Source organism: Onychostoma macrolepis, chromosome 03 (genome assembly GCF_012432095.1).
Source record: "Onychostoma macrolepis isolate SWU-2019 chromosome 03, ASM1243209v1, whole genome shotgun sequence".
NCBI classification, from domain to species: Eukaryota; Metazoa; Chordata; class Actinopteri; order Cypriniformes; family Cyprinidae; genus Onychostoma; species Onychostoma macrolepis.
In genome coordinates this window covers 32,908,969-32,922,400 of record NC_081157.1, presented here as the reverse complement: position 1 = coordinate 32,922,400, position 13,432 = coordinate 32,908,969, and the positions used below count along the sequence as shown (strand labels likewise).

General features: G+C 36.9%; 1 protein-coding gene across 1 annotated transcript in view; it reads left to right on the top strand.

The window, feature by feature from the left end:
- Positions 1-1,029: 1,029 nt before the first annotated feature.
- Positions 1,030-13,432, top strand: part of crlf3 (cytokine receptor-like factor 3) — a 21,461-nt gene continuing 9,058 nt past the window's right edge. Inside the window, exons 1-3 of the mRNA XM_058768598.1 lie at positions 1,030-1,132; positions 3,953-4,081; positions 9,084-9,291. Of these exons, the coding sequence (XP_058624581.1) occupies positions 3,965-4,081; positions 9,084-9,291 (325 nt within the window). The 5' untranslated portion in view covers positions 1,030-1,132; positions 3,953-3,964. The remainder of the gene's footprint in view (positions 1,133-3,952; positions 4,082-9,083; positions 9,292-13,432) is intronic.

The window sequence follows — 13,432 nt, the reverse complement described above, 5'->3', positions numbered from 1 at the left end:
GGATGAGGCTCAACTCAAGCTCCAATTTACTCCCTATGAGACTACTAAATGGATGAAGATAGCTACTGTAGCCTAAATGGGGCAGAATATCTTAACGGAGTGAGGATGGAGGTGGGGAGGAGGAGACATGTCAGAAGAAGGACTGTTGCTATAGTGAGGCAAGCTTATATCTAAAGGTTGATTAGAAGATTATATTTATGAGTTATTTCAAGCTTTAAAATTTCATAACATACCATGTATTTAATGAGTCTTCATAACACTATACGGGTATAACTGGCTTTCATTGCCCACACAAAGCAGCTACCAAACCTCAGGTGCAGAACTGTTCAACAGTGAACATATTTAACACCAGCACACAGTAAACGCATAACCTGATTGTAGCCAACCAACTTTACTCTAACATTAAACAGCCACTGAAAACTCCACATTAATTATTAATAATTATATATTCACACGCCAACCATGTCGACTTACTCTCTTTTCACGTCAGGAATATAATTTATCACAAGAATCCAAATCTTATATAGCCTATTATTTACTTAATATATTAAATATAGAAAATATAAAGGTATTATTTAAAAAAAAAAAAATTGAAATGGTAGTTTGCGTACGAAACTCTAGACAGTAGCCTATTTTAATTTTATTTTTTTGCATGAGAAATAGCAAAATAACTAGGCACTTTAATCTCTGTAGCTAAAGTCTTCTCTCATATTCACAGTAAGGTTTGTATTCCGCATTGTGACAACTTTGGTTGTAAAAGTTCGTTCTGAAAGTCTTGGGATTTGATACTGTTCACAGTCAATGAACATCTGTGTGTATGTAACAGCTCTTATTTTGTGAGTAACACAAAGTTACCTTCACTTGTTGTTTGACGCCAAAGGATCTCTAGACTGACGCCCTCATGCGCTTTGGGTTTTTAACAAAAGATAGGGCGGGGTTAAGTGAGGTTCAATCATCTGATTGGCTAGAACTGACAGCAGACAGGAGGAAAACACAGCAATGCGGCATCTGATTGGATGACAGGTTTGTATCAAAGTGAAAATATGTGCCTCGAGCTCTTTACTGTTGCCAGGGCGTCAATGGCGGAACTCCGCGGCAGAAGTTAATATGACACAAGACAAGATCGCATAAGGTAACACAGCAAAAATCGCTTGATAATGGCTCATGCTTTTGTTACAGTTTATTTTTCAGTGCTAAGTTAGAGATGCTGTCAGGTTTATGGGTGAAGCGGTTTGGAGAGCTTACTGTAAAACACTGATGAGTAAAGTGATGAGTGTTGGTGTGGCGATCCTCATAGAAGAGCCCCAGGAACTGCTGCTTTTGAGTTTGAAAATAATTGCTAAACGTTTTAGTTGTTTTATATATATATATATATATATATATATATATATATATATATATATATATATATATATATATATATATAACTGAAATTGGTGTTGGTATTATTTGCACTGCTCTTCTCTCATCTGCCTTTCATTTCTACTGTTTTGGACATGTATAAACATGTTGATGCATCAGTATGGCCCATGGAGAGTTACTGCACTTTACATAACTCTTCTGTTATGCTTGGATTGGACCAAAAGAGGAATACATGTTTTTATGTAAGAGCGTAACTGTAAAGCTGATGGGCAGCAAATGCAAAAGACCTCTGAAGGTTTATAAATACTTTTGTTTGTTTAAATGCATTATGTGTATTTCATCTTAATAGAAGGGTCCTTTAAACCATGGCCCTTATCAGTGGACGGTCACAGATTGTGAAGTAGGACACATGGTCCTCAGATCAGAGACATCTCACACTGGAATTCCCAACATTGTTATTGGGAGCAGATTTTTTTGCCTTTGAATCTAGGTCATCCGTGTCCCTCTGACAGTTAGCCAGTCCTCTGCTGTTCTCCCTGATGAATTCACTTGTGGGAAAGGATTCTGGAAGAGCAATAGATAATGTAATTGCTTGTCTTAATGCTCTTTGCCTAGATTACAAACCCCAGTCTGGATGAGATCCCTGCTGCTAAATCAGAGGATTAGACTGTGATTTTGGAGAACCCCTCCCTTTGCCTTGATCATTAAATGTCAAAATATTATAAATATGCCCCTGTTGCAACTCATAACATTTTTTTTAGGCACTGATCATACGGTAGATGATTGTGGAAATTCACAGGCTTGTTGGTGCAGGTCACATTTTGTTATTCAGGTTTCTCTCTCACAGCCACAGGTGTATAGATGAAAGGGTGTTTTTGAGAATTAAGCACAGGTTCATTCTCTGCTCTCTAAGGCCAGCATCTTTGTGTTAAACAAAGGTAAACTGAATAGCTTGCTGCCAATACACCTGTCTGGTATTTGTGTTCACTTACACGCATAAACAAATAGGCAGCTGTTCTCTCCTGCACCATGACACCAGTGTTACACAGGCACTATTGTACAGAAGTTGAGTTGAAGTTTAAGTTCAGGGTAGTGTCTGTGAGTAGGTTCAGTCGTGCTTGTGAATTTAAGCCACATGGGCACATGTAAGGAAAGTGCAGTTGCTTTCACTTCATCTTCAGCGGAAGTGGTTTCGTTGTAGCATGCTAGCCTTAAAACAGATCCACTGATCAGCAAAGACGTGAGAGCTGTTTATTAACATAAAACGTTTTAGAGCAAATATGTTTTTGCTTCAAGATCCAGATTTTACATCAAGTGGTGACCCAGTACAGTAGATTTATTTATTGTACAAGAATAAACAAAAATGTTAACTTAATAATATTAGCATGAGCTGCAAAATTATTAGCCGAATTTGCTAAATCGGAAAATTAACCTCTTAAATGCAAAAACAACAGCAGAAATGTGATTTTACCAGCCTAAAGGCCTATTCAGACCAAGAATAATAACTATAAGAAATTATATTAGCATCCACACCAATGCATGACAACGTTGTGTTTATTATAAGCATGTGCTGCAGTTATGACGTCTGCCTCTTTAAATGCTCAAGCTTCTGATTCCGTAGATGGAAAAATCGTTCAAAAAATGTTTAAAAAATATTGATCGTACAAGGTACAAAAGCTGTCACTGGAGCGATACCTTTTCAAAGGGTATGCTTTTGTACCTTTTAGGTACTAATATGTGCATTTTAGATTCTAATATGTACCTTTAAGTTGCCAGCATCAACCCTTTAGGTACAAACGTGTACCTTTTGAAAAGGTACTGCCCCAGTGACAGCTTTTTTCTGAAAGTGTATGTGTTTTTATGATAATAGTTGTGGTTAGTTATCGTCCTTGGTGTGGCAGAGCAAACACTAGGTAAAATATATTTTAAGAATTATTAGCCATATTCGTAAGTGACAGATGAATTTGCCAAAATACCGTAAAGTTTGTTTGGACAGGCACAGCAGTTTGTCGAGTGTCACACAGATTGATGTCATCCTATCAAAAACCGTGGCTCACACTGTTGTGCTGCTCTTTGACTCGCTGCTTCAGTTTAGTAGTGTGAGTTTATAGCACACACATCTCATCAGGTCTTATGATTCATTTCCATGACTCCTGTGAATTTTTGCACTGCTACGACAGTTGACATGGATGTGGTTTCTCAAGGTTATAGTGTCTGAGCCTTTTAGTCATAACTGCATCATCCTCTTCTACAGATAAGGCTGTGAACGCGTAGTTATGATTCAAAACACGCTTCCTCACATCCACATGACATGGAAACGATGGCCTGATGGTTTCATAAAGTTGCTGTTCAATTTTTTATGAGTATGAAGAACAGCCTCTGTTTTTCGGCCTGTGTGGAATTTCATGCTCCTGTTATTATTATTTTAGCTTTGTTAGCGTGACATTTTCCAAAATGGGCGTGTTTTGGTTTCAGCCTTTCTCTTGAATGTTTTCTAATCCCATAAATGATAAATCCAGTCAAAGTAAAAGTGATCTCTATCAGTGGAAATGTTTTTCTACACTTTACCTTGATATTTGTGCTTTTGCAGAGGTCAACAAGGATGTCAATAGAGGCAGAGGCGTTGCTGCAGGAGGCGAAGGAGAGCATTGAAGCAGCCCAAAACTACAGAAGCGAGCTACAGCAGAGGCTGCATGGACTCAGCCAGGCACGCAAACAGGTACAGCTGTGACTCTCTGCAAGAATAAATAGGTTTCCAACAACAAGCAATGTGTCAGTCCTCACCGAAACTGCTGTGCAACGTGACACAATAACAGCCAATCAGAAAATATTTCATATATAAGGTAGTATTTGATATTTCACAGTGGGTGGAGCAGCCCAGGGTGACACTGCAGAAATCAGGGTTGGCCAAAATTCAGAATTTAAGAATTGGCTGTTTTTCAATTCATTAGTTGGGGTTTAATTTAATTGGTGACACCTTACAGAAAGCTGGATTGGAATTTGGAGTGGAATTTACCACCTAAATTATAATTTGGTGAAATTCAACAGGTAATCTGGGAAATTTTATGTTATTCCACCTTGGTCTTTAAAATAAAAATTGTGTAGTGTTATTTTAGTATTATTTCTATAATAACATTTATCAATATTTTAAATTAGATTTATTTATTTTTTGCAAATTTTGTTTTATTTCAGCTTTATTTAATTTAACAAAAACTACTACTCAATAATAGCGATTAATCGCACCCAAAATAAAAGTTTGTGTTTATTTAATATGTGTGTTTGCTGTGTATAGTTATTATGTGTATGTGTGTGTGTATATATATATATATATATATATATATATATAAGATACAAACACACAGTATTTATTTTGAAAATTTTTACATGTATTTACATGTATATATTTATATTCATATAATTTATATTATATATACATATTTGGTAACACTTTATTTTAAGGTCTCTTAACTAGTTGCTAATTAGCATGCATATTAATAGAATATTAGCCATTTATTAGTAGTAATTATGCACATATTAATACCTTATTCTACAAGGCCTTATTCTACATCCCTAATCATACCCAATACCTAAACTTAACAACTACCTTACTAACTTTTAATAAGCAGCAAATTAGGAATTTATTGAGGGAAAAGTCGTAGTTAATAGTTAATAAGTGTTCCCTATTCTAAAGTGTTACCACATATTTAATATATAAACATAACATTTTTCTTAAATACATGCGTGTGTGTGTATATACATAACAAATATACACAGTACACACATTATGTACACACAATGTTTTATTTTGGAACCAATTAATCGCAATTAATTGTTGCCCAGCACTAGTTTTAACAATAACAACACTAAAAATATGTTGTGAAATGTGCTAAATAGAATAAAATATGGTTATTTATATAAATGAAATATTACATCCATCCATTCAGTTGTGAATGGCACATAACCCTGGCAGGAACAGAAATAGAAGTAGCTGAAAATAATCCCATCTTATCTATTTTGCTTAACCCTTGTCTCAGTCATGGCTGGCTATGATAAAAACAGATTTACATGGAAGAGATCGCCGTTTTCTCTTTATCTCATCCCGTCTGGTTAGGACACATTGTTCCAGTCAAGCCAAACCCATGGAGACAGTAATGAAATTGCTATTGATCTCACTCAGCGTGCACTGTTGCCTAAAATAATACAACAACATCATCAAACACACTGTAGAAAACGCCAGAAAGATTTCAGCTTCACAAAGGTAGTGGTTCCCTACACCATATAAAGTGACATATGTGGGTGTTTTTGAGAGAGCGAGGGTAAATGATACTCCCGCTGTCTTGGTGAAGTGAGTTGGATCCTCTATGCCAGGAAGCCTGTTGGTCAGCACAGAAGGGCTGATTCATGCCGCACGTCTCCCGGGGTGGCTGTAGGATGTAAAGCCGGCCTGCTGCTCGCTGTTATCTTCAGACTTGGCTTCTGGCATCTTACCCAACTTCCTCCTCCTCCCCACCTCCCAAAATGCTTCATTCAGAGCGTAAACAAGGCTGTAATTTCCTGTTTTTAATATGAGACAGTAAACTCAGAAAATGGTTAAGCTCTTGCTCCTCGCTTCCTGCTCAGGACAGAGAATTAAACCAAACTTTTAGGATCATTGAGTAGTGATTGTATGACGCCCTACGGTACTGTGATTAACCTCACAGCGTGTGCAGCTGTCTGAGGGAGATCCCATATGTGCATCCCATCTGATATGATCATATCACATGCTCCGTTATTCACAGCAAGGACACAACATTTGTGGTCAAACTACATTTTTTTCTGCATGAGTAGAACTACTAGCATCTTACAGTTGAAGAGGCTCATCTGTGTTGAGATTTTTAATGTATTAAAAGAACTGAAGCTTCCTGGTCAGTGGTTGAGTTTGATGTTGTATCTTTCACATTAGCTGTTTCTAGTCTACTTCCTCTTTAAATGTGACACTAGGTCTCAGCCACAGAGGCTTCCATAAAACCTACAAATGTCACCCACTAGCCAGAACATGGGAAATACATGGCGTGTTTGATTTAAAACGCCATATGCATGTTCAGGTCCAAACCAATATGAGAGTATCCTGATGTTTTAATTCACATTACTCTCTTAATATTCTCTCTGCAAAAATCTATATTTTTAATGACACTTTTTAAATGTATTATTATTATTATTATTATTATTATTATTTAATTATTATTTTTTTATCCGGTTTAGGGACTACAGATTAAATGTAACTCTGTAGCTAGATATTCTCTCTGTATGGTCTCTACTGTATTGATATTCTCTCAGCAAAAATCTATATTTAGTTGCTCTTGTGTGTAATAATGTAATAATTTTATTATTATTATTATTTTAATCTGGCTCATGGACTACAGATTAAATGTAACTCTGTAGCTAGATATTCTCTCTTCAAAAAAATAATATTTAAATTTTTCCATTATTACTATTATTATTAGTAGTAGCAGTACTGAAGATGAAACTTAGCACTGCACCTAATTCTGGGGCTGCCATGGACTGTAGATAATGCATATTAAATAAATTAATTAATAATAATAATAATAATTACCATTATTTTTACATATATACATGCATACATATACATATTTTATATAAAATATATTAGGTTTTGAATTTTTTTTTTCTTTAGAGGTTTGCTATAAACAAGCATGATTCTGGGCTTTAATGGAAAGGTAAAATGACAGTTGCTGTTATTTGAATTTGACCAATATCCAAACTCAGAACAAGCTAAGAATATAATTTTGAATTATTACACTAAACAAAGAATTACAAGAATATTATTCTACTTTGACCCAGATATCAATATATCTGGCCAAGTCCCTGCTGATCCTCACCCATAGTGTCCATGTGTATCTGACATTATACATTTGCTCTAAAGAGTTCTGTAGGACTGTACTGAATTCGCCTCTTCCCAGAGATCCAGCACTTTTGGGCTAAGTCTAAACATCCTGTGATGGGGAGTCAGTACTTCTAGTAGCCCCCCTGAAAACCCAAAGCAACAGAACCCTGAGATCCTGCCTCCACCCTTCACACACACTTCTCAGCGCATTGTCACGAATAACAATATTTAGGCAGAGGATTCTGTCCTGGCTCGAAATGTTCAGATTGATCCTGATAAGACTTCAACGTATCAGGAATGATGCACGTCTCTGGACAGAAGCATTTCCTGCGTCAGCTGCAAACAAAGCGAAGTCTGGAACTTTCCACTAATGTTGATTAATTACACCGTCTCTTTTGGGTTTCATCCATTTATCCTGCGCCACTTTATCTGTGTTATTTTAGACTCTCTTCCCACTTCCTGGACGACAGGGTGTTATCACTACCTACACACACTGTGACGGCAGTCTGTCGAGTTCCATGGTGCAAATCGTCAACACGTTTTCACTGCGGTCTGTTGTGTGTTTCTGTCAACATGTTTTTACCTGGGGCTGCGTTGTGTTTCACTGATTATAAGGGAATGAGACTTTTCCTCGTTACAGAAATATGACTCAAGGAATTCTTCAAATTACAGAGTGTTTTTACCTAAAGATGCCTTTAAACATCTCCTTTTATGTCAGTGTGAAGAGTGCTTGTGTGAGATAGTTCACTAGGTTTTAAGCTCTAGTGTACTGGGCAATAATTCAGTTGAAGCATGTATCAATGAACATACAAATGTTCATTGATACGTGGTATTGAAGAGCCCAAGCTAACCTTCTTTTGCAAGCGCAAGTTTCATGTTCACAAGAGGAACTGTTTTTTGTTTTTTTTTACACTGAAAACCGCCAGGCTTCCTGTCACTCTTGGCTCCATTTTGCTGAAGGTGAAGCAGTTAGTCTGAAAGATGCATCAAGAAAATTGAAATGTGCCATTCACTTCACCACTTCCGCTTTCAGACCTACACTTCATATACAAAACAAGACGGTGGCACATTTACTTACACAGATGACTAAATGTACACTTTTACATTTCTGAATAAATTGGTTGAGTTGGTGTTCTATAACAGCAGAATTGTATTTTGCATTCAAATTTATTATGGGTTTATTATATAGTTATCTGCTTGTTTTTTTTATACTTGGTCTCTATTCAGAGAGGACCAATTTCCTCTGACGTGTTAAATTTGTAGAGTACTGTTATTTTAATCCTGTAGGAATTCAGTAACTTTTCCCTCACATAACCTAGCTGTAAAAATATATGGTGCACATAACCTAATGTTTGCAGCTAACATGGGATCGTGGGATAGTTAGTACTCTCATTCCTCAAGGATACATTAAATTGATCAAAATTGACAATAATGTTACAAAGTATTTCTGTTTCAAATAAATGCTGTTTTTTTTTTTTACTTTTTATGCATTAATAAAACCTCAAAAATGTCCTGTTTTGAAATATGAAATGTTTCTTGTGCAGCAAATCAGCACATAATGATTTCTGAAGGATCACGTGACACTGAAGACTGCTGAAAACGAGTAAAATACCAGTTATGAAATTACAGGCCATCACAGACCACATCTGTCAAGCATTGTAATTCAAACATTGTTTAGAAAAAAAGTCCTGTCTGAACGTTCTAGACTGAAGTTACTTCTTAAAATCATTGTTAAAATCTCTTTTTAGCATGTGGTTTGAGGAAATGTTCTGAACTGTCCTCAAAAGCTCAATGTAATGGAGATGTTTGTATGTAAATGGTGTGTGTGTGTTTTCAGGTGCGTGGCAGTGCCAGTCAGACGCGTGAGGCTCTGCAGCGGCACTTTCAGGAGCTGCAGACGGCAGTGAGTCGACTGCTGACCGAGAGGCTGAACGCTCTGCTGCAAGAGGTCGACAACATCGAGCTGGACAGTGTCAGTCCCTTAGATGACTGTCAGAAGCTCATTGAGCATGGAGTCAGCACAGCTGATGAGCTGCTCCGAGAGGGTGAGTCTTGTCAGATCAGTGGAAGGCAGACTGGTCAGTCATTGCATGGGCTACAGTTATTCTTCAACTACAGTCACACTAATCTGATTATCTGATTTCATGGAAGTAAAAAAGGTATGTACACTGCAAAAAATGATTTTCTTACAAAGATTTTTTGTCTTGTCTAAAAATTCTTAAATCAAGGAGGATATTCTAGACAAGTAAAAATTGTCTTGTTTTCAGAAAAAATAATTCTAAATTAAGTGAGTTTTTGCTTCAAACAAGCAAAATAATCTGCCAATGGGGTAAGCAAAATAATCTTGTTTTCTGTTTGAAATAAAATTATTTTGCTTACCCCATTCGTAGATTATTGTGCGTGTTCTAAGGAAAAACTCACTTAATTTTGACTAGTTTTTTTTTCTGAAAACAAGACAATTTTTGCTTGTCTTTAAAATCCTTCTTGATTTAAGAATTTTTAGACAAGGCAAAAAATCTACGTAAGAAAAGCATTTTTTGCAGTGTAAAGACCATAATTTGTTATGAGAAGGTATTTATCAGATCAGGAAATTAGATTTAGCCTTGTGCAAGACAGGGATCAGCTATGTCAGCTTGTAGGACTATGTCAGTGGTACGATACAAAATCAAACTGGACATTTGCTTAATAAATGGTTGAATAGCAGCAATTTTATTATCTGAAAGTATCTAATCAAACTGTGTGAAAATGTGGCTATTCAAGGTTCAGCGATTAAAGATGGCTTAAAGGGACAGTTCACTCAAAAATGAAAATTCTGTCATTTAGTACTCGTTCCACGACAGTACCACAACATATGCATGAGAAAAGAAGAAATTGTTGAATAAAGTTTTGTTTGCACACAAAAAGGATTCTCGTAGCTTTATAGCATTACAGTTGAACCACTGATGTCACATGGACTATTTTAATGGACTACCTTTCTGGGCCTTGAACATGTTAGTTGCATTGCTGTCTATGGAGGGTCAGAAAGCCCTCGGATTTCATCAAAAATATCTTAATATTATGGAACATCATGAAGTGAGTAATTAAAGACAGAACTTTCATTTTTTGGTCAACTATCCCTGTAATGCTCAGAGCAAGTGTAAAAGAGTTTAGATCAATATTTTTTTTATGTAATAAAAAAAAAGAATTCTTGTTTTATGATGATTTTTTAAAAGAAATTAAATTAATGTATTTAATACATTTGTTAATAAAAACAATTAGTTTATTCATAATTTTTTTTATACATTTATTTATATATATATATGTGTGTGTATGTATGTATGTATGTATGTTGAATGGTTTTAAAGATCCGAAAACCAGTCAGTATCTGGTGCAGTGGTGGACAAAGTACACAAATCAAGTACTTGAGGAAAAGTACAGATACGTATTATAAAATATTACTCCAGTAAAAGTAAAAATACTGCTTTTTCAATTTTACTCAAGTGAAAGTACAGAAGTACTCAATTTTTTTATGTTCTTAAGTAAAAAAGTACTGATTGATAGATTTATTTTGCAATTTTATATAGACTACTTAATTTCATTTTATATTAGCACATATTTTTATAATCCTACTGCTCAAAATACCTGGGATTAGGAAAATATAATTATATTTTTTTTCTTCACAAACCTTGTCTGAGGGCATCACTTCCCACTTTTATAATTACTGTAGTTACCATGTTCTGAACATCACATCCTTTCTTTTTCCCAAATAAAAATATTTGGACTTTATATCTAAACATTTCCTCAACTTAGCACCAGCAAGCTTGTTAGCTAGACAGTTAGCATCAGCTAACAATATTCACTTATTTTCAGTATGGTTATGAATAAACATTCATATGTCGTTTTTTTTACCTAAAACACTGTCATTGATCTGTCTGCATTCAAGCATTTCAGTGGGCTTAAATAGATCACCCTTTACAGCAGATTTAGTTCACAAACAACTGACAGTTTTGACCTAAATATGATTTTCAGTTACAATAATTAATCCTAAAATTCGACATTAGTAACTTACTTTTCGCAGCATCACAAGATCTCCCGGTTCTTACTTGTGAGTTCAGTTCAATGGAGACTCGCTCTAAACGGTTTATTTGAATCAGTGAGTTGTCGACTCGAGAACAGCTGCAATTGGATCATTCCAATTCGCAAATGAATCGTTTGTTGCGATTTGCAATCCGATTTAACAGGTTCATTGAAAAGAATCAGTTTGTTCATGAATCAGACACCGCTTCTGCGTCTCAGAGCACGTGATATATTATAAGGAGTAACTATATGTTTTATGAAATGTAGTAAAGTAAAAAGTACGGTCTTATGCTTTGGAATCTAGTGAAGTAAAAGTAAAAGCCCAAACTCCCGCAGACCCAATCAACCATAACGACATGCCCCGTTTTTATAGTGTCAAATTTCTAGTTAAAATTAAACTTATCACAAAAATGAACAATTGAACATATATTAGCGTGATAACAACTACCTTAAAGACCAACACCATATTTCGGAAAATTGTATTGGAAGTGTAATTTATTTTTTTATTTTGACTCAAGTCCAATTCCTTTACATGGAGAGGGCGGGGTTTATGACCTGTACTGCACCCAGCCACCAGGGGGCGATGAAAGAGCCTGCAGCTTCACTTTTCAGGACATGTGAGGCACACTCGAAGTACAGTAATGAAGTAAAGCTACTTCGTTACTGACCACCACTGATCTGGTGTGACCACCATTTGCCTCACGCAGTGCAACACATCTCCTTCGCATAGAGTTGATCAGGTTGTTGATTGTGGCCTGTGGAATGTTGGTCCACTCCTCTTCAATGGCTGTGTGAAGTTGCTGGATATTGGCAGGAACTGGAACACGCTGTCGTATACGCCGATCCAGAGCATCCCAAACATGCTCAATGGGTGACATGTTCGGTGAGTATGCTGGCCATGCAAGAACTGGGATGTTTTCAGCTTCCAGGAATTGTGTACAGATCCTTGCAACATGGGGCCGTGCATTATCATGCTGCAACATGAGGGGATGGTCGTGGATGAATGGCACAACAATGGGCCTCAGGATCTCGTCACGGTATCTCTGTGCATTCAAAATGCCATCAATTAAATGCACCTGTGTTCGTTGTCCATAACATACGGCTGCCCATACCATAACCCCACCGCCACCATGGGCCACTCAATGCACAACGTTGAGATCAGCAAACCGCTCACCCACACGACACCATACACGCTGTCTGCATCTGCCCTGTACAGTGAAAACCGGGATTCATCCGTGAAGAGAACACCTCTCCTAAGTGCCAGACGCCATCGAATGTGAGCATTTGCCCACTCAGGTCGGTTACGACGATGAACTGCAGTCAGGTCGAGACGCTGATGAGGACAACGAGCATGCAGATGAGCTTCCCTGAGACTGTTTCTGACAGTTTGTGCAGAAATTCTTTGGTTATGCTGCAGCAGCTGTCCGGGTGGCTGGTCTCAGACGATCTTAGAGGTGAAGATGCTGGATGTTGAGGTCCTGGGATGGTGTGGTTACACGTGGTCTGCGGTTGTGAGGCCAGTCGGATGTACTGCCAAATTCTCTAAAACGCCTTTGGAGACTGCTTATGGTAGAGAAATGAACATTTAGTTCACGGGCAACAGCTCTGGTGGGCATTCCTGCAGTCAGCATGCCAATTGCACGCTCCCTCAAAACTTGCGACATCTGTGGCATTGTGCTGTGTGATAAAACTGCACATTTTAGAGTGGCCTTTTATTGTGGCCAGCCTAAGGCACACTAGGGGTGGGCGATATGAGCTAAAATTCATATCACGGTATTTTCCACTGTCCAGACGATATCGATATTATATCGCGATATGAGAGGGGGAAAAAATTGGAATCACAGGCATATGTATATGTATATGTTAAATTACAGGCATATGTATTTTAACCTTATATATCTAGAAGGGAAAAAAACATGATTTCAAGATCTAAGGCAAAAATAGAATTGTCTGACTTTAAATGTGTGAAATTATGCTACATAAAACACCTGTGCAAAAGAAAAACAGCAAATGGACTGAAAGAACATGCAAATTCACTCTGACAGCAGATGGCGCTTATGGCCTCAGTTTAGCGTTCCTTTGGTTACCGCTGTAAATAAAGCTGCTCTGTGCTGTGCTTATGAACACGGT